This window comes from Balearica regulorum, chromosome 4 (genome assembly GCF_011004875.1).
Source record: "Balearica regulorum gibbericeps isolate bBalReg1 chromosome 4, bBalReg1.pri, whole genome shotgun sequence".
Lineage (NCBI taxonomy): Eukaryota > Metazoa > Chordata > Aves > Gruiformes > Gruidae > Balearica > Balearica regulorum.
The window spans coordinates 61,699,859-61,720,757 of record NC_046187.1 but is presented as its reverse complement, the minus strand read 5'-3'; the positions used below and the strand labels follow the sequence as shown (position 1 = coordinate 61,720,757).

Genomic DNA, 20,899 nt, shown 5'->3' with positions numbered 1-20,899 from the left:
GTATTAATACCCCTCACCATTAACATACAGGCACAACAGCCTGTTTCCCACCTCTGCCTCATGCTCGCAAAGCATACTTCCACTATGGAGAAAGTGACTCTTGGGAGAAAGGGCTTGTGAAAAAACCTGCTCAAACTCTGTAATCTCTGTAACACAGAAAGGCATCATTTACTATTTGTATATTTAACAAAGTACACTTTCTTCTACTGACTATAGACTGCATCTTTATTCAGCAGTTAAAACATATACACCAATTAAAAGGTAAAAAGGTGTTCCTGAATTCATTATTTGTTCATTTTTAAAACTTGAGGAAGTTTTCTTAATAATATGAAAGAGCAAAATGTCTTTTTGATATGTTCATATAAATTTTGAAATTCAAACATTTACCACTAGATGTTTCTGTTCCAGAGCTTTATCTTCTCCTCTCTTCTCTTTTTACAATATTCAACATCTTTACATAGTTTCATGTAATCTGGTTTTCCTGTCTTTGTGAATTACAGTTTACAGTTTACAGGAAATATAAGCATTTCTGATTGTGACTCTTATCTTTCCCTGAGAAAGAGAATGTTTCTAATCTGTTATGAAGAAATGCTGGAATACCTTTAAAGATTTGGTATCAGTCCATTCTCACATTAGGTGGTGATATGGACAAAGGGTAAGTATTATAGTGGAGAGTTGGTTTACAGCAGGTATTATTTATTTTGGCAAGTAATCAATATTCAGATCTGAAAACACACAATTAAAAGATGAAAGTAGTAGATAATTGGGTTTTGCAACAATCTAGGTTAATAAAGACCTAAACAAAGGTTTGAAATCTTAGAAAGCCAAACCCATCGAAGACCTTCCTGTCAGTGCAGTCCTTTGGCTTTGAAAGAAGCTGCACACAGAGCGGTGTATGTACTAGCTGTCAAGCAGGTAATGGAATATATTCTTACTATTCTATGCTACTCAGAAAACTCATCCTTACTACTAGGCTTTGGTTGAGGGAGAGGTCAAGATGGTAGTTTGTACAAATAAACTTCTTTGTTTTGCATATGCTACATCCTTACACAGTATTCTAGAACATGAGGATAGGACAAAATAAAAGTATCATTTCCAGAGAACAAATGGAGAATGGTGAAATCTGGGCAAAGAAAAAAACCGAAGATCAACTTATGTGTTATGTACAATAGTAATTTGTGATGTTAGAGGCTTTACACTTTTTTTCTAGTTTGTCAGATCTTTCCCAGTCTCTGCAAAATGGTGAAATTCTTCCCAAGAGGCTGATGAAAATCTTGATTTTTTTAAGTGAACTGGGGAGGGGTAACACAAAGAGTAAGGCTCTCTCTGACATGTGAGGTGCATCTTTGCCTATTCAGATGTGAGTTTTTCTTTCCATTGAATAAAGGAATTTCTATAAATCTGTATTTTCCTACTTCAGAAGAAGGAACTGCAATTCTTACAGTTATTCTATCTGTTTTTTTGTTTCAAGGGTAGTATTCTTATAGGTAAGCAATTCTGAACATTTTTGCAAAATCTCTGTTCAATCTATCATACTTTTATAAAAGATCACCTTTTTTTCTATCTTATAGAAGAAACATATAGAAGCAGCTCTTCATAGGTACAGATTTTTTGTTCATGAGTTCTGAAGAGTTTAATGAAGAATATTTGCAGTTGAACTGGCCTTTTTTGTTCTGTTTTTTGTAGATTTTACTGTAGATCTCTCAGAAAACTGGACACAACCCAGCTGAAATGAGTACGTTCTCAGTGCGAATGTAAGGCAGCTTTTCAGTTTTCTCTAGACTGAAATTTTGCCCCTTTTTTGAAAACACCCTCGTGAGATTATTAACTGGCAAGTGCAGGATCAATTTCTCTTTCTTGACTTCAGTCCAGACATTTAAACAGAGAGATGGTTAATGATACTGCTCAGAAAATTGTTCCAATGCAAACAGGTCAACGCTGTACGCTCTGCTTTTGGTGGGACCGGGCCATTCAAAGGCAGGGTTATTATGGGACAGAGACATTCTTTCAAGACTCAGTGCTGTATTAAGATTTTAGTGAGGAGTAATGCTAGGCATTTAGCTTTTTATTTCCCTCATAATATTTATTTTAAATTTTCGCTAGCCCCCTTATGTCAGTATGAGTTTACAGGCCATCTGTTAGATCTAGAAGGAGGAGTTGCAAGCATTTAAGTAGTACACCATGCATTGTGCTCTTCACAATGAAGCTTCAAACTCCCAGGACAAGGCAACCGCTGTGCTTTAAGAAACACCACCCACTGCCATAGTTCATGGTTTGCTGCAATCTCTCTCCAGTAACTGGACACATCTACCTCAAGTCTTTATAATTCAGGAGGAATTAGCGAACTAATTTTTTTGTTTTTTAGCTGTTTCTTGAGCTTGTCTTTCAGATTACAAAAATATCAAGATTATGAGGGTACCAGTCCTAGAGTGATATCGAAACTTTGAGTTTTGAAGGGTCACAAATCTGGTTCCAGGTGAAGGGGAACACCGCTGGTGTTAGCACAGCTAATCCCACTGGGAATGCATCTTTGGAGCCAAATACTTCTCTGACTCTCTTTAGTCCCTCAGGATTGGTTCTGAAGATACTGTCTGAAATAACTGAAGCAGGAATTTGACAACAGATAGCAAATCATTAGGAAAGATTTACCCATTGCTAATGGATGTGCATTCCAACTCTGTCATGCTGTAAGTATTTGCCTTTATGGTTGTTTTCTAGGTCTATGACTCCAGTAAGGCCTAAAACTTACTCAGATTCCTGCGTCCCAAGGATGTGAAATAAGGCATATGGAAAAGCATCAGGACAACTTTCTGCTGCTCAGTCCCTAGTGGATAAGAGACAAAATATCACTCACTTTTTTCTTGAAGTTGATTCATCTCTCCTCTCTTCTTCCTTCTTTTTTTTTTTTAATGGCAAGACATGTAGAGCAGAATCTAGTTCAACTTATTTTAGAAGTGTAGCAGTTAAATGGCTAAAATAGTTTTCCAAGGCTCCCTTTATTGACAGTAGAGGGAAACAACTGTTTCAAAGGAAAAGTTGTCTGAACTTAGATGCTTATTTTAGTATGAAATGAAAAACCTTCTGGAAGTTCCTGTTACTCTCTATTGATTCTGATTTAGATGTGTAACTTTTAGTTGAACCCTTCCTCGTAGTTTCCTGTTAATTGCTGTGAACAGTTTAAAAAGAACTGCTAAAACTCATTAAATAGTGGGTAAGTAAATCCTATACAGGTCATATCAGAGAAGGCTGACAAACTTCACTGAATGCAGAACTTTTTTGTCCCACTCCTAACCAAAACTCTCCCAATTTCATCATGAAGGCAGATAACAAAATAAAAAAAGTTCAGATCCAAGGAAGATCATGAAAGCTCGTTCAACTCCAGTGCTCAGGGAAGTTAGAGCATTGCATACAATCCTCCAAGTATCACAACCTGCAAAGCAAGCAGGAACAAAAATGAACTGTACGTACTATTTCTAAAGATGTAAGCAATGGATGAAATTTTGCTCTCACTTTTTTTTTTCCTGATAAATACAGCAGTTTGTAGTGAGTCATAATGCCAAACGCCCAAGGTTGTGTTTGAAAGTAGGAAGATGGTCTGTTTCCAATGACCTTGTAACGGAGGATATGCTCTATGATGCTATTACCCAAACAAAAACAAACAATTTGAGACAAAGACAAAATACATGTTATTTGATTTTCTCAGAGGTAGTTTCCATATCTCTTTCAGCTCTCTGGGTGACTTGAGACTAGCTGTCTCTGCCTCTGCAAAATGATCTTATTTATTAGCCGCCACGTCGCACACGATACCTGGCAGTACGTGCCACAGAGTTGTGACAGATCTAGAGAGCTCCTGTTTATAGGATGTGCAACTTGCCTACAGACATACCAGGAAACAGTCTCCTTGCTGTGACCTCAGAGCAGCCATTTCAATCTACCACAAACCATCTGACAATAGAATTGTATTTACACACGACACACACGTTCACTAGGCTTTTTATTACTGTCTGTTAGTCACAGATCATGAGACTATAATCTCTCACTCAGGCTCTGGCCTCTGAATGAGTGATTGCTTTTCAATCAACAGCTGCTAAAACTGCCAGAACTGCTCTTGAAGTAAAAGGTCTGGTCAGTTCCTTCTTGTTTCTTCATAAGGTCATAAATATTCTTTGTTCTTATCCCAAATACTTACTTAAAGGGGAAAATGATTGCCATTGTAAATAAATAATCTGACAGCACTTTTCTGACCGTGCTCATTCAGGTAAAGAGCAGCTCTATACATTAGGAGCTAACAGGGCTTTACCTCCTTATTTAGATAGAAAAAGAAGATATTCTGAAAGTTACTACTTACATTATCTTTAAAGCAACAGTTACTTTACAGCCACTGAGAAGATTACAACTGATCCCCCAGAACACTTGTACCAGCTTCAACAGGGAGACTCTGTCCTGAACAGTTCCTGTTCCAGGCAAGTAGGAATTTTTTTCTCCCACTGAAAAGACACTCAAACATGCCCCAGGAGGCAGTCTTCTATACTTGCTGCGATCACAAGAGTGCTAAATTATTATATCCAAATTATATTCTTTTAATTGTGACTTGTATTCTATTTTTTTCTTCCACACAGTTGGTCAGCATGCTTGTTATACGATAAAAGTTAGTCATGTGCAGTAGTGATTCTCATCACCTCCTGATTGTCATTTTTTCCTTGTTTGCTGTCTAGCAGGAAGGGAGGGAAGAAGCAGACACAAAGCACTGCCTGTCTCTGCTCTAGGTAAGGGTAGATTTGGAGATGTACTGAGATTCAGAAAAGGTGAAAGCAAGATTATGTACATACTGGGAATTTTTTTTTTCATATGGCAATAAAATTATCTGTGCTCCCTCCCCTCTGAGACAGCCTTTTTCAGTGAGTCATCTCCAAAGCTCTCTCTTGTATGTTGAAATGGGTTGAATTCTTACGTTGCTTGAAATAGAAAAAGATGGCAAGCAAATTATTTTTAGTGTATGGCTGGTTGAGTGATGCTGCTGTTTATTAAACGTTAAGAATTGTTACATTGATCATTTAAAGACAGTTTGAACTAGAAATGAACTGAATATGACTTTACTGGGGATGCACAACTGCCACAATCAAAACCTTCTTAAAATTTAATAAGATGCCTGGACTTTTACAGTCTGGCAATCAATTTTAGTGAAAAATGTTATCGTGAAGTATGCTCTAAGTAGATCAGATGAGAAGAGGAACTCAGTCACATCATGATCTCCAAGATTGTCCCTTGGCAGTTTTAACATACTTCTGATCACCTTTATCTATGATGTATTAATTTCCACAAGTGCTTTTGTGTTACTCTTGAATGTCCTTTAGCTGTCAAAACATATAACAACCCATCACTTTGTTGTAATCTAACTGACATGCCAAATAATATTCAGTCAGATAGCAAGATTCCTGTTCCTCCATCACCAGTGAGATTGTGTCCTGGCAAGCTGTTTGGCTCCTACTACAGATTCCAGAAATCAAAGTGCTGTCTGAAATATTTTATTCACTCATTCTGCCGTTGTTTTCCTTCAGATTTGGTATCTCCGGATGTGCCTCCAGATCTTGTGTAAACAGATTGAGTCTTTGTTTATTTTTGAAATAAATAAGGTCCAACCACAGACTGCCTAGCCAACATCTTCTAGCTGGAACGGCATCTTTGTTCCCACAACAAATTGAAAAAAGCATAAGCAAAGCTTCCATGCGAATAGCAGATTCAGCTGCAATGAACATCTGCTGAACAGTCCGTATTTTTCAAGACTTTTTTTGTATTTGTACTTTACTCCTTAAGTGTTATAGAAAAAAAAATCTTCTGCAATACAAGTGACAATACTGATTTTAAAAAAGTGTCTAAAATTAGGAGACACAACCAAGAAGTTCTTTGCAGATCTACAGCTCTAGGTTGCAGTTAATGACTGCTCCTTTTCACTGATTGAAAGAGATTTTGTCATTTTAGCAGCATTTTAGCCTATTTCCAGGCAATTTTCTCATTTGAGAGATACCTAGACCCTTGGTCATCGATAAGAAGATCATAAAGGCTAATACTGTCATCAGATAAAGAAAAATATTTAATTTGCTTCCATTCTGTCAGTTCCAATTTCATTATTGGACTGAGATAACATCTATGGCCCATAGTTTCTTCGTTCATTAAGGGGTGCAAATACAGGACCACATAAAATACTTAGTATAGTTTCCTCCTGAGCTAACGACTTTCCCTCCTCAAAACATGAACTTCAGTAACTCAGAAACAACTGCGAAGGAGTTCCTAAACCGATCCTCTCATCTTGGCAAATATGGAGCTTATAAAATTTCACCTTTGAGATTTTATCAGCATGTGAAATCAGAGAAATAGAAGGTTGCAATTAGTACATATTTTTATAATTTGGGTGCAGATATGAGGAACTTCCCTAATCAAGAGAAGACGTTTGAATTTTACGCTCAAGCCTGTTCAGAACGATTGTTTCTTTTCACAGCATTTGTAGAATCAAAAGCTTTTGGGGCAATTTACCAATAAGGTGGTGGTCATCACTTATTTCAGTTTACATTAACTTACTGTCAGTTTGTATTTGCATTGGTCTTTAATAAATCTGATTCTATTAATTTCTACCTGAGCTTTTGCATATTATTTCTATGTCTTCTTTTCTGTGATGTGGCCTCCCAGCATTTTTTTCAGCTTGTACTTTGTTTCTGTTTTGCCCATGAGGTTTCTTTCTCATCTGTTACTGTCAGCCCATTTCTTTACCTAGTTTATATTGTTCCTCTTGAGTCCTCACATCTACCCAGAGCTTGTAGTTTGGAGAGACTATAAATACCACCAAATAGCAGTAAAAATATTTTTTCCCTTTATTCTGCTGTTCAAACCTGCTTCCAGGGGTTTTTAGGATGGGCTGAATATATGTATTGGAAAGAACTGTGGGCATTAAACAACTCTGAAGATGATTTCCTCTCTCTTTTTCTGTTTAGATAAATTGATGTGCACAACAAGGCTAGGTGGATGATAGAATTGCTGACAGAAATGGCAAAAGCAGTAAAATATACGCTATAAAAAATAGCTTTCTGCTCTGAAGATCAATGGAAGGATGGAGGACATGACTCAAAAAAGCATCTCAGGTTATCCAGACAGCAAAGTACACTCAGAAATTTTGAGCAAGACTGTATGAATCCATTAATACTGAGCAGGACTCATGACTGAAAGTAACATAAATGGCTGAACTCTAGGCCTTGACAACAGTTTGCTCTCTGCAAAAAGATAAACACATGCACTCGTGGGAAACACTGTTGCAACACTCTATCAACAAGGAGCACACACCAGCGCCAGACCTTCTGAGGGGAAGGTGGCTTTGGTGAAAACAGAAATTGAAGTGAAACACCTTTAACTCTTGCTCACGTGCTCTGGGTGTCATGCTTAGGAGCACCAGGATGTGTGTGTTCAGCAAGTCTGTGCAGCCATGGGGCACCAAGGCAGTGGTGGCCAGGCTGCCCATCCAGCACTGCGATGCCCATCATCAGATGTTAGGTCCAGCATCCATTACATGGGGGGCAAAGTGACACCAGCTGTGAGGTCTTCCTCATGTCTCCTGGGTTCTTCTTAGGCTGGCAACCATGCACAGACTTTGGATGTGGCTCTCTGTAGCCTAGAGTAGCTGATAGTGATCAGTGTCTCCATCCTGTGCCACCTACGTGAGTCATCAGGATTTCTTCATTGCTCTTTTTCTCCAGATCTGGGTGGCTAGTGAAACTGCAGACAGATGCACTAGGGTCTTGATGACTTGCTAATCTGGGTGCCATTAGCACAGGCCATGCTGAGAGCCTTTTTGCTGCTCTGTGCTCCATTGGGTGCCCCCACGCCCAGACATCTCCAACTGTAGAGGAAGGTTGAATTAGGGCTGTATCGGGTTTGAGTGGCAAGATTTTGGTAGTGGGGGGGGCTACAGGGGTGGCTTCTTCAAGAAGCTGCTAGAAGCTTTCCCTGTGTCTGCTAGACCCAATGCCAGCTGGCTCCAAGATGGACCTGCCGCTGGCCAAGGCCAAGCCAATTAATGACAGTGGTAGTGCCTCTGTGATAACATAGTTAAGAAGAGAAAAAAACAACCTGGTGGGAGCTTTTGCAGCCAGAGAGAGGAGTGAGAAGATATAAGAAACTCTGCAGACACCAAGGTCAGTGCAGAAGGAGGGGCAGGAGGTGCTCCAGGCGCTGGAGCAGAGATCCCCCTGCAGCCCGTGGTGAAGACCATGGTGAAGCAGGCTGTCCCCCTGCAGCCCATGGAGGAAGGATGAGGGGGTGTAGAGATTCCACCTGCAGCCCGTGGAGGACCCCACGCGGAGCAGGTGTGTAACCGTAGGATAGGGGCCATGAAACAGAAACTACAGAATCAGGTTGAGATAATTAGTTTGTAACCAAGGTAATAGGTAATTAAGCTAACTGACCATGGCAAGGTACAATGCTGCTATGTTCCATGTACAGTCCCTACCAAACTGAAAAATAGGTTTGGAGATATTAATCTTATGAAGTAAGTTGCTATGGACAGGTGCATCCACAGCAAGGGTACTGCGCATGCCTGCATGAAGGGGGTCACCCAGCGGACCCAGGTGCAAGACCACTGACGACCACCAGAGACCCTTGAGGACCACCGACTCAAATCACTGAGCATGCGGGATGGGGAGGAGAATATGGAAATGGATTCTAGGAAATGATTATCATAGGACTGCCCTTCCTGAGAAAAACGATGAATATATATGTTTTGATCCTACATAACCTGTGTGTTGGTGATCACCTGGCATGCACGTTGGGTGGAGCTATCCCCTGTGCATCCAGCACTGCAATAAAGAATGCCTGCCTTTTAACACTACATTGGTGTTATGAGGTTTATTCCTGAATTTTGGTGACAGGTGGAGGCACCTGAAGGAGGCTGTGGCCCATGGGAAGCCCACGCTGGAGCAAGCTCCTGGCTGGACCTGTGGAGAGAGGAGCCCACGCCAGAACAGGTTTGCTGGCAGGACTTGTGACCCCATAGGGGACCCATGCTGGAGCAGTCTGCTCCTGAAGGTCTGCACCCTGTGGGAGTTCGTGAAGAACTGCAGCCTGTGGGAAGGACTCACGTTGGAGAAGTTCGTGAAGGACTGCCTCCCATGAGAGGGACTCCATGCTGGAGCAGGGGTACGATGAGAGGAGTCCTCCCCCTGAGGATGAAGAAGCACCAGAAACAATGTGTGATGAACTGACCGTAACCCCTATTCCCCGTCCCCCTGTGCTGCTGAGGGGGGGACTAAGTAGAAACCGGGAATGAAGTTAAGCCGAGGAAGATGGGAGGGGTGGGGGGGGTGTTTTAAGATTTGATTTTCTCATTCCTCTACTCTGTTTTGCTTGATAATAAATTGAATTAATTTTTCTCTAAGTTCAGTCTGTTTTGCCTGTGACAACAATTAGTGAGTGATCTCTCCCTGTCTTTATCTCGACCCACAAGCCTTTTGTTATACCTTTTCTCCCCTGTTTAATTAAAGAGGAGGAGTGATAGAGCGGCTCTGGTGGGCACCTGGCCTCCAGCCAGGGTCAACCCACCACAGTCCCCCTGTAGAAGAGGATAAAGTTCCCTTAGTGTGCATGTAAAATATGTTGGGGAAGACAGTCTGGGTTATCCCTGCTTCAGGCAAACCCACCTGCGGGATTGCTTTTGCTCAGAGACCAGGGTGCACTTGGTGGGTGATGAGAAAGTATGGGGAAGTCTGGTGTGTACCCCAAGGGGGTATGATTTTGGGTCAGAATAGCCAATAAATTAATTTGTATGATGTTAATTGCTATATGCTGTATCAATGGTATTACCATAAGAATTACCCAAATTAATGAAGGATGGACTTTGATGAAACTCAGCAAAGTGCCACTACAATGGAACTAGCACTGACTTCAGCAGCTGGTGCCCAGCAACTTCCTTGAAAATCATGTATTCAATGCACAGACTGGAAGCATGGATCACGCCAGATACACCAGCTGTGAAAACTCCGGATGCAGCGTGCAACAATCCAGCAGCACGCACCATTGCTCCTGCTCTGAGAGACTGTAATGGCAGATGGAACCCAAAGCCATGGACTAAATGAACTCGACAGACATTTTAGAGAGATAGCCCATAGAGTAAGGCAATGAGTTCTGTAAAATAATCTGGGCATGACGTAGATGGTATGGAATAAGGGGTGGATAATGTCCTGGTTCTGGTGAGGATAGAGTTAATTTCCCAAGTTGCCAGGACAGGTGACCCAAGCTGGCCGGGGGGCTATTCCATACCATGTGACAACATGCTCACCATAAAAGGGGGCCAGTCGGGGTAGGGGGGGGGGGGGGAGGTTGGTGTGGCGCTGGGCTGGGCTGGGCTGGGCTGGGCTGGGCTGGGCTGGGCTGGGCTGGGCTGGGCTGGGCTGGGCTGGGCTGGGCTGGGCTCGGCTCGGCTCGGCTCGGCTCGGCTCGGCTCGGCTCGGCTCTGGTCGGTTGGATCGGTAAATTGCTTTCTGTTATCACCCATTGTGAGTACCTGTTATCAGTACTGCTGTTGATTGTTTCCCTCTCCCTTGCCGTCCCGTTAACCTGTCCCTCCCCCAGCCCACGGGGTTTGGCCTTTGTGTTTCCCGTTCTCCTCCCCATCCCGCCGGGGGAGGGGTGAGCGAGCGGAGCGTGGTGCTCAGCTGCTGCCGGGGCTGAACCACCTCAAGGGCCATTTTAGCAAACTAGATGTTTACAAGTCCTTAGGGCTGGACAGGAGGTGCTTGTGAAGGTGCTGAGGAAGCTGCCTAATGTCCTTGTGCTGGTTCCTATCACCTTTGAAAGGCTGTGGCAATCGGGTGGGATTTCCAGTTACTGGAAAAAAGTAAATGTCACATCTACCATCAAAGCAAAGGGCAGGAAACTACAGGACAGTCATCCTTACCCAGCCTCTCTCTCAGAGGAGATCATGAAGCCAATCTTTCTGTAAAGTCATTTCTGGGGTGATGAAGGACAAGAAGTTAATTTGGAAAAAACAGCACAGTTGTAGCAACGTGATTGCCTTCCATGATGAGATGACTGGCTCTATGGATGAGGTGGTAAGAGCAGCACACACTGATTTTTAACAAGGTTTTTGCCACAGTATCCTTAGCATCTTTGTGGTCCAGTAGGAGAGGTGTGCACTGGATAGGTGGGTGGAAAAGGGTCTGAATCACTCTACGCAAAATAATGGTCAACAGTCCGAAATGAAACTGGCATGTGGTTATGAGTAGTGTTTCTCAGGGCTCAGTAGGGGGGTTACACTAGGTGACCTCTAGAGGTCATAAATTACTCTGTGATCAAGCCTTGCAGGGCACTCAGCCGTATGCGGGTCCTCACATTGAGACCACAGTCGTTTAGGTGTCTGTGGATTAGCAGGTTAGGCTGCAGCCCAGGGTCGCTGCCTTCCTCGATTCTGAGCTTATACAGCTGAGTCTGCATGACGTGAAGTGGCAGTGCGTCAGGAGGTGTTGCCATTCAATACACTTCTCACCGTGAGATCTTCTGCTAAGGTGCCCTGACCAGCAGTGACCTGCCCCCACCTCCACAACGCAAGCATTGCTTGGAAACAATCCATTCCACGCTTCCTGACTTGGGGACTTGTGGTTGAAAGCAAGAGGTGAAAACGAACAGACTTTGCAGGAGGATTTTTAACAAGGATCATTTTCTACTTCAGCATTTTCACTGAAGTGCTCTCTGTTACTGTCCCCATCTCACAGCTATTCTGACGTATGGCATTTCTCTGTAGGACTCATGCAGTCTGTATCCTTTGACTCCAGTGGTTCTCAGTCAAAACAGTTCACACTCATCCAAGAAACTTGCCTCCTTCATGAATAGCCCTCTCTTTCTACTTTAAAATGAACTAATTAATTAATTTAACAGCTGGGTTTTTCTGTTTCCATCTGGGGAATTTACTCTGCTCCAGCTCCCCTCCCTAAAGTTAAACAGCACTTAAGCTTTTGTAAGATGCAGGTATTTCATTGTTCTCTTTGCACAAGATCTGGTCAGATACTGTTGGTCTCTAAAAGCTGTTGTGTTCAGCCAACAGAAATGATAAGGCTACGCACAGACTTCACAATTCAAACAGAATTTATTAGTTTTGGACACATTTTCCAAATCTTTGTATGCTATAGGACTACTTTACAGTTTTGTGGGTTTTTTTTCCCCCTAAAAATATTTCAGCTGGGATGGAGTAAGGACACTGTGTTGCTAGAAAAATTAATGCCTGCTGCATTTAATAGTGCTATATTAATTTCACAGTTAGCTTTCTGGATTCTGCAGACCTGTGAAAGCAGCTTGTACTACTCCATTTTATGCTATCTATCTCCTGCAGGTTTTACAAAGCAAAGACCCTTTCAAAACACTTTTGTTATTTCTTAGGTGATTTCAACAGTTAATAGTGAATGCAATGTTTATATAGCTTTTACTATCTACGCTGCATTGTTTTCTCTTGTATATCTGAGATACTAAATTGGATTTAGTCTTTAAAGTTGTGTTATTCTTGGTTAAATGACTCAAAACAGACCGGTTGAAAATCCCACAGATTTGGATGGGACAAAGCATGATACAGATCTTATTCCCATTCAGTGGCTTGATGGAAACATCTTAAGCACAAGGGGGTTTTTTGTTTTGTTTTGTTTTTGGATTGTTTTGCCAAGGTCCTAAACACAATTAAATCAGGGTTTAATCTTTGTGAGGGCATAGTTTTCCCGATTTCAGTTGTACGGGATCAGATTTAAAGCACCATTTTTTTTTTACTATTTTGAAAGGGCTATGCATGCCGAACTGAAACGCCTTTCATATATGCTTTCCCTTTGGAAAGCTCTCCTCAGGTGACTGCATTTCTTGCAGCTGTTGGTGCGATAAGGACAAATTTAACAAACTCCGCTATTCCCCCCCCCCCCCCCCGTCATGTTTTAAGACGGTTTGCCTTTCCTGAACCCGGCTAAGTAACCGGCCTAGACACGGGGGCCAGCGACACGAGTCGGGGCCCCGCCGCCCGGCCGTGGCTGCCACGGGGGAACTAAACCTCCGCACGGTTTCTGGGCAGGGCTGGCAGGGAGCCGGCCCAGCCCTGCCCGGCACACCGGGGAGGAGGTACCGCCGCGGGAGCGCTTCGCCGCCCCGAGCGGTCTGGAAGTTTTCCGCCATCCGACGGCGAAGACGTGACATCCCGTTTCTCTCTTTCTGCGCTCCTCCCGCGGCTCGGCGCGAGGCACCGCACTCGGCGGTTACCACCGGGCCGCCCCGGAGCGCGCTCCCCGTCGCGCACCGCCCGCCTCCCGCCCCGGTGACGTCACCGCGCGGTGACGTGTCGCTGGGGCGTCTCGGCGGCGGTGGTTGCCGCCGGAAGCGGCGGGAGGCAGCGTGGGGCCGGCGCTGAGGCGGGTTCGCGCTGCTGGAGTGGGCAGCATCGCAGCAGCGGAGCTCCGGCCTCTTCCTTCCTTCTTTTCCTCCCTTCGCTTCGCTGCAGCGGCGGTACCGATGAGCGGGCTCCGAGCGCCGGGTGAGCGGGCGGCGGCGACCCCGGTGCCGACCTGCCTGCTTCTGCTGGGGCTGCTCCTGCCCGCTGTCGCCGCCGGCGGGGGCTGCGAGCTGGAGGCTGCGGACGTTGGCGGTGGCCGGCGGGGAGGACGGGGAGGCGCCGCCGCCTCTGCGGCGGAGGCGGCGGCGGTTGTGACAGGTAACGGCTCCCGCGCGTGCCGCCGGCGGGGCGGGGGGAGCGTCCCGCCTGTGTGTGTGGGGGGGAGTGGGGTATGGGGGTGGTGGTGGTGGGGGGGAGCGGACGCCTTCCTGCCGGGGCCCTGCCCTGCCCCGCCCGGCGGGGTCCGCGGTGCTCCGGGGCGCCTCTGAGCCGCCTCCCTCCGCCGTGGGGCCAGCTACGATGCGGCTCTGCAGAGGGCGCCGGGCCGGTCTGCAGGGGGTCCAGCTGCGGCGGCGGCACTGCGGTACTGCCCCGACGGGGGCTGGCCGGCCGCCGGCCCCGCTGCCCCTCCCCGGGAAGGAGCCCGCCGCAGGATATTTGCAGGATCCTGTTGAATAGCGATATTGTTGAGATCCGGAGCCGCCGCTTCCGCGTCGGCTCCCGCGGTGCCGCCCGTGCGGGTGGGTGTCTCGGGCGCCGCCAGCCGCCTGCCGCGGCGCGGCCCCGGCCGTGAGCCGCCGTGAGCCGCCCTGCGCGCCCGCCTCGGCTCCCGCACCCGCAGGGCGGCTTCCAGGAGAGATGCTGGACGTCCTTCCGGCGGGGACGGGGGGCTGCAGCGGACCCGGGGGAGGAGGCGAGGTAACCCGCCCCAGCGAACTTCTTGCGGCTCCTGCTGTATCGCAGCGCAGCTGGCCGCAGCGCTGCCCAGGAGCCCGATGCTGTACAGACAGAGGTGTCCATCCTGTGCCCTTAGAGGGGTTTTAGTTCTCCAGAACAGTGTGGAAAACCTTTCTGCCTTCATTTAATTCTTTTTTAAAAAAGTGGATATATTCATACTGGTATACTTCTGGCAAATAGTAATGCCCGCAGTTAAAAACAGCGGTTGCACTGAAGCATTTAAAATAATCTAATTTCAGCAGGCTTTGATGGCTCCGAATTGCTTATACACATCCTGAATCTGTCTTGTTATCAACAGTAAGAAACTTTATGGTCTTTAGACTGTTCACTTAGGAAAATGGGATTTGAATGTTAAAAAATACTCAAAAACGTTTAGAAGTTTGTCATGTCTCATAATGCGCTTTTCAAAAAGCTTTCTAATTGGAGGGAGGGTGCGGAAGAAAGAAGAAAAAACCATACCTCTTCTGAATCAAAGTGGCATGCAGTTCTTATCAGAGAAAAACTTCTGATTTTGTTTAGAAAAGCATTGACGTCCTGAGCTAAAATTATTCAACTTCAGTGGATGAAACACACGAGTTTCTTCTCAGTGTAACACTTTAAAAACATGAATTTTAATTACAATTAATTAAACTAAAATGGTATCCCTGAAATAGTTCTGGGATGGAGATGCAAGGCTACGTGATTTAGTGATCTTGTTTGAGGACACGGCATTTCTGAAATCTGAATTGTCCAATCTGTTGGTTTGCCATATAAACTAAGGAAGTTAGAACATCCGCAGTCTGTGAAGCAGCAGTCATACTTCCCAAGGGTGTTATGAAAATGCTGTATTGGAACAGGTTTTTTTTTTCCTGGTTTTTTTTTCCAGACTAATTAATCTGGTTGTAGGTGGTATTAAATGGTTCTTGCTATGTATAGTGCTGATGCTGTCTACATTTCATGTTTAATCAATTTTGATGTGTCAGTCTATGGGAAAAAAAGTAATTTTTAAAAATATTTTATTGACTGTAAAAGTACTGAGTTGCTTGTCAGCTGTCGTGGTGTCATCACCGTGCCCGCCCCCCCCCCCCCCCCCAGCAGTGAATCTGGTTAAGAAATATTTGAGAAATCTAACATGTTATAAGTGGATTTAGTGTGTTACATCACAGTTGACTGGAAAATATGTATGGTTAAGATCTGTCTTCGAATCAGTTTTAATCTGTAGGAGATTTTTAATGTAGTTCTGTGTTCATCCACTTAATAAATACAGTGTTTTAGTTGGTCACCAAAGTTGTTTGCCTGTCTGATAGCTAACTCCCAAATAGTTTTTAAGTTACTCTTTGCAAAGCTGGAAGATCTCTTGAAGGTTGGGAGAAAACCAGATGACATGTTCAGGAGGGGGGTGATTTTAGTTATATTATCCATCACTGTTTCCTTAAAAGATAAAACTTAACAGATGTGCCGTTGAGTTAGGAGGGATTGCTAACACTCATCTGGAGAAGCATAGAATAAACTTTGAATTCAGTCATTTTGATAGATTTGAGAAGTACAATCCAGAAAATGAAAAGCTGCTGAATATAAAATGCTGTGCTAGGAAGAGGCTCTCAGATGCTCAAATAGAGGTGTATGGGCAGCACAGCCATAGGAAATAATCCAGGAGTTCTTGTCACAAATTGATCTGAGTAAGCACCATTAAGCTGGCAAAAGTGAGTGCTATCCCGGGATATGTTGATCCAGTTTAAATTACAGAAGGCTTTTATTTTTTTCTTTTTGATTGCAATTTTGTGTCTAGTATTGGATATTAAACAATCCAAAAAGTACAGAGGGAAGTAGCAATGTGGATTGAGAAGGTCAGAACCTATGACTGATGCAAAAAAAAATTTAAAATATTTCTTTATTTTGGGGGATGGAAAAGGCTGTGGGAGGGGTGTGTATGTAAGAAATAGTACACAGAAGCATATTGATTTTTTTTTTTTCCATTTTCTCTGTGATTAAGATGTAGGTTAAGAGGAAGTAAATTGTAGTGGGTGTGATTTAGGTTAAACATACGCTAGAAAGTTTTTACCTGTAACAGTCAACTTATGTGGATTGTTCAGTAAGGTCCATTATTGGAGGTTTTTATTGGGCTAGGGAAGAAGCTGGCATAGTCTAGACACTTGACATAAAAGGGATGTCCAAGGAATTTTAAGACTAGGAGAGAGCCGAAGATTCTACTTCTGCCACGTTTCATCAGTTATTCAGGGATTTACTTAATTGTTTACATAGATTACATTACTGTTGTCTTCCTGTGTATCTGTGCCTTTTTAATGGTAATTTATAAATAACAGCTGTATATGTAGCACCTGACACTGAGCTGAAGGTATTTAGTCACAGTTATGAAAATAAAATCAACAAAACTGTGCTTCCACTGGATGGAACACCATGAGGCTATTTTCTGTTCATTCTGGCTCTTCTCGTTCACTGCTTAATTTGGTAGAAAGTTGTAAGGAACCTTCTGTTCTGAGCCTGAAGATAACACTGGGTTTTCACATTCAGTTTGTTCATTGACTTTTGATTAAGTTGCTTTGTAATTTTGGATAATTGTGGATTCTTTTCTTGTATAAAAGTCTAAATTTAGTCCACGATCATGGATTAATTTGTCTGCCTTTCATGTGAGACTGAGAACCTGGACCTGTATTTGGCTAATAAATTTCTCTCAAATGATTTATAATATTGGGCTAGACCACTTTTAGCTACAGCACTATGTTATGTTTACTGAAGAAACAATGGGCAACTTAATGTAACCTTTTCCTGAATGTTATTCAAAGATTTTTTTTTTTCTCTTAATTGAGTTTCCATTCTGGAACTTATCTATCATCTCAACACTCTGAGCTCTTCAAATTAATTTGAGTTTGGCATTTGAGAAGCGAGGGTTTCTAGAAAACACGTATTTTTAGCTGCAACATCACAATTGGTTTAAGCCATTCTACTGTGGGTGGCAGTTGAAGGGTGGCTTTCTTCTTTGGAGTTGGCCCTAGCTGGCCATGCAAGCAATATTGTTAGCAAAGAGAGCTGGTAGGAGTAGGCGTGCTCATCCCAGTACTTGCAGCCCACAAGGAGGGAGGGAATTCCTGCTCCCTTTCTACTTTGTGTACCCTCTTTGCCCCCAGTGTTGTGATGAGCGCTGTCTGTTGCTTTAGCTTGCATGAGTGTGAAAAGAAATGCAGGCAACAGAAAAACTGAGAGATTTCTTATTTTCTTATTTTCTCTTTTCTGATGTGCTTTAAGCACAAGCACCAGTGCAGAGGAGAGAGGATGGGACTGTGCGGGTGGGGTCAGCAGTACAGAAAAAGGGTGGCCTGCCTCTTGTGATGGCATCGGCCTAGCAGTCCACGGAATTGCATCACTAAAGTGACTGTGAAACTACAGTAGTGGTCTTTTTGGGCTGGAATAATCAATTTGGAAGTTGCTGGGTTTGTGCTAGACTTCATGTGTGGTGGAGTAATATAAAGAGTGCAGTGATTTTGGTCACATAGCAAAATGATTGTTGCGTGATTATTTTGACGTGCGCTGGTCTTAAAAGGTTGTGAGCTATGAGACTTCTGTCACTTTCCTAGCAAACTGCTTTTTAAGGCTAGTAGATTTCTCAAGTGGTGAAAACTGAGAATTTCAGGCTTTTTTAATTCCATTACTCCTGTTTGTCTCTAAGCTCTTCATGATCAGGTCCTACTATTTCTGTTGGGAGGACTGAAATTTTGTGTTCTTTCTTCACTAAAGGATGTCAACTTTGAGTTGTCATTTACTTTCTGTCAGCATCTCAATGCAGTCATCTGTCCCTGAAATAGAATTAGTTTCTGCTCTGTTCTCAGTTTCATTAGGTTTTTAATTTCTTAACGTATTTCTTATTTTTGGTGATAATGAATAGGAGAAACCCAGCAGTAGGAGAAATCCAGCAAAGAAACCTTGTGCAATGAGATTTCCAGGTTTTAATAGCTCAATCAGCAGTTAGTGAATTGTCATAACTACAAGATAAAGCTAAAACAGCTGTAGTTGACTGGATTTGTAGAGGTTTTTGAAACAAAGATTAAAAACCAGTCAGCCAGAAAAAAATCTTGGCCTTTATGCAGCTGAGCAACATTGGAATCCCACTTGGAGATAAGATCTCAAGCACTTGTAACTTCCTTTGCCCATAGCTGAGTATTTTTGCCTTACAGCCTTCCAGTGTCTTCACTGTAACTCTTGAGCACTTCTGCCTAGTGCATTCTGCACCTTCTTGTATTCTGTGAGGTTTTTTTACCTTGACCATCAGCATCACCTTTTCTGAAGATTTCCTTGGTCTTACTATTGGGAATTAGCCAGGTTATTTAGTTGGTGTTTTCTTTTTCTCGTCTTACAGTAGTCTGTAGTAGACCCTTTCTTAAAACCCTTCAATGTCCCTCCCTGAAATTCTTTGACCGGTATCATCCCTCTGTCAGCAGGTTTTTGTGTTGCCCTCTCAGCTATAAACTTTCTGAAGACAGCTCTGCTTTTCTGGGGACGTACCAGATTCTGGCTAGCTGCTCCTACGCAACTTGGGCATGACTCATTTTCTTGCAACTAACCTCAGTGATAATGATCTATCATAACTACGTTGAGCCGCCGTTTGTATTTGTCAGAGCACTGGACCCAGTGATAGAGCAGTTGATCTTGATAAGTTTTCCCATGATGATACTATCACAATGAAAAACACCTGAAAATAGCTTCCTTTTATAAAAGTTTGTATGAAGTAAGCGATTTGATATCCTTTTAATTGAGAATAGATATTAAATACAAAATGGCATACAAGTTACAGCACGCAAGCTAAATAAAAAAAAATCAGTCAGCTTCGGGAGGGAGAAACATACTGCAAAGAGCGGTGATATTGTGGGAAAGCTAGGAAAATTAGTACAGTTTTCTCTTGTAATTTTAAAGTCAAAAGCATATTATTTTATGTAAGAGTTGACTCTAATGTACTGCAGCAATCCTGAGGTATGAGAAGACTTCATTTGGATTAGGCTGTTACATCCTATCTGTGAAACAGGCTTTAAAATACGGGAACCTGAGATGTTTATCTTGACCACATGTGGTATGTGTTAAGAGTCAATAACCACTATGTGTCTTCTCCTAAAATAAGCACATATATGTTTTACAGTGAGTTTCAAGTTATTACATAAGTTACTGTTATTCTGCCTTTGGATACTACTAAGTCTCTCCTGTTACCGTGGAAACTATCTTTGCATATCTGAAAGGGGGAGGGGGTGAACAAAATGATAATGCATTGTTAAAATTTGAAATTGGCATAAACAGAATGTAATGGTTGCCTGGGTACTATATAATTTGCATTTGTTTACTTGGTTTCTGAGCACTTCAATCTTAACTGAAGATAGCTTATTATTGTATCTTTCATGGTGCTTTTTCTTCTTTTTTTTCTTCTTCTGGACCTTGCTCCTTTTCCTTCCAATCCCAAAAGCACATGCAATTTTTCAGTGACCTGTATAATGAAAAGTACTCCAGAGTTTTAACTAAAATCTGTCTTGGAAATTGAAGATAATGTGCTTGTCAGAACAGTTAAGAATTTGAGTTAACAGCACTCATTTTAACAGAACTGTTGATTCATTTGAGTCAACAGAATTTGAATTAACAGGTAAGAACCACTGACTCTTTAAATCTCATTCCTGTGGTCTCTAGCAAAGATTTTTAAGTATGTCAGCAGACAATTTCCTCTCTATGCAGACAGTGTTATACTGCTGCAGGTGAATCTTGCTTCTTCGGTGATTCCTGGATGCAGAGGTGGGAGGGAGCCATTCCATCACTGACTATTGCAGCTTGTATTGCAAGCCGCAAGCAGCACCACAGAAACTTGTGTAGATTGGAATGGTTGTTGAGGCTACTTGGATTGTGTGAAGCTTTAACTTTTGCAGTAGCTCAGAATTTATAGGAATGCATAGATAGCTTTGATCTTTTTCCTCTAGGCAATGCTTTCTGTTTCCTACCTTTTTTTCTGCATCATGAGGCATTTAAAAACTGTCAGCAGCCCAATCCTCTGGTACTGTCTCCAGTTAAAATTTTAAGACCTGATTTTTTTTTTTGTGTGTGTGTACTTTGTTTCTGTGGTTATTGTTGCTTTGTAAGAAATTGTCATGCGCTCATCTAAAACTGAAGTGAACAATAAGCAGTAGTTTATCTGAACCTGTTTAAAGCTGTGTTTAAAAGCAAACAAGCCTTGTCGTAGAGTATTAATTTAAACAAGTTTTTGTTGAATAAAAATTTGGTGAAGACATTTTTGATTTCTAAGCTCTGTGTAGTTTCCCCTTAAAACAGGAAGCTTTCCATACATGAAGGTGCGGTATGAATGCTCTTTCTCAGTTTGTGGTTTTGAATAAAGGAAGGGGTTAGTTGTATGCCATTGTGTAATTCAGAGTTCTCTGCAAGTTAAATATGTTATTTAGGAATTTTTCACACAAATGTTATTAGTAATAGTAAATGACTCCTCTAGGCTCCCATTGAGATTGCTCATCAGTAAGTCCTGAATGTATCTTCGTTTTGTTTGGTGTCTCCCCCCCATATGTGTAG

At 42.9% G+C, this 20,899-nt stretch overlaps 1 protein-coding gene across 2 annotated transcripts in view; it reads left to right on the top strand.

Moving 5' to 3' along the window:
* Positions 1–13,354: 13,354 nt before the first annotated feature.
* The window catches only part of STIM2 (stromal interaction molecule 2), a 69,631-nt gene continuing 62,086 nt past the window's right edge, over positions 13,355–20,899 (top strand). The window contains exon 1 of one of the 2 annotated variants that reach the window (XM_075752359.1): positions 13,355–13,714. In XM_075752359.1, coding sequence (XP_075608474.1) covers positions 13,516–13,714 — 199 coding nt within the window. In that variant the 5' untranslated portion in view covers positions 13,355–13,515. The remainder of the gene's footprint in view (positions 13,715–20,899) is intronic. The other variant, XM_075752358.1, reaches the window with a different exon arrangement.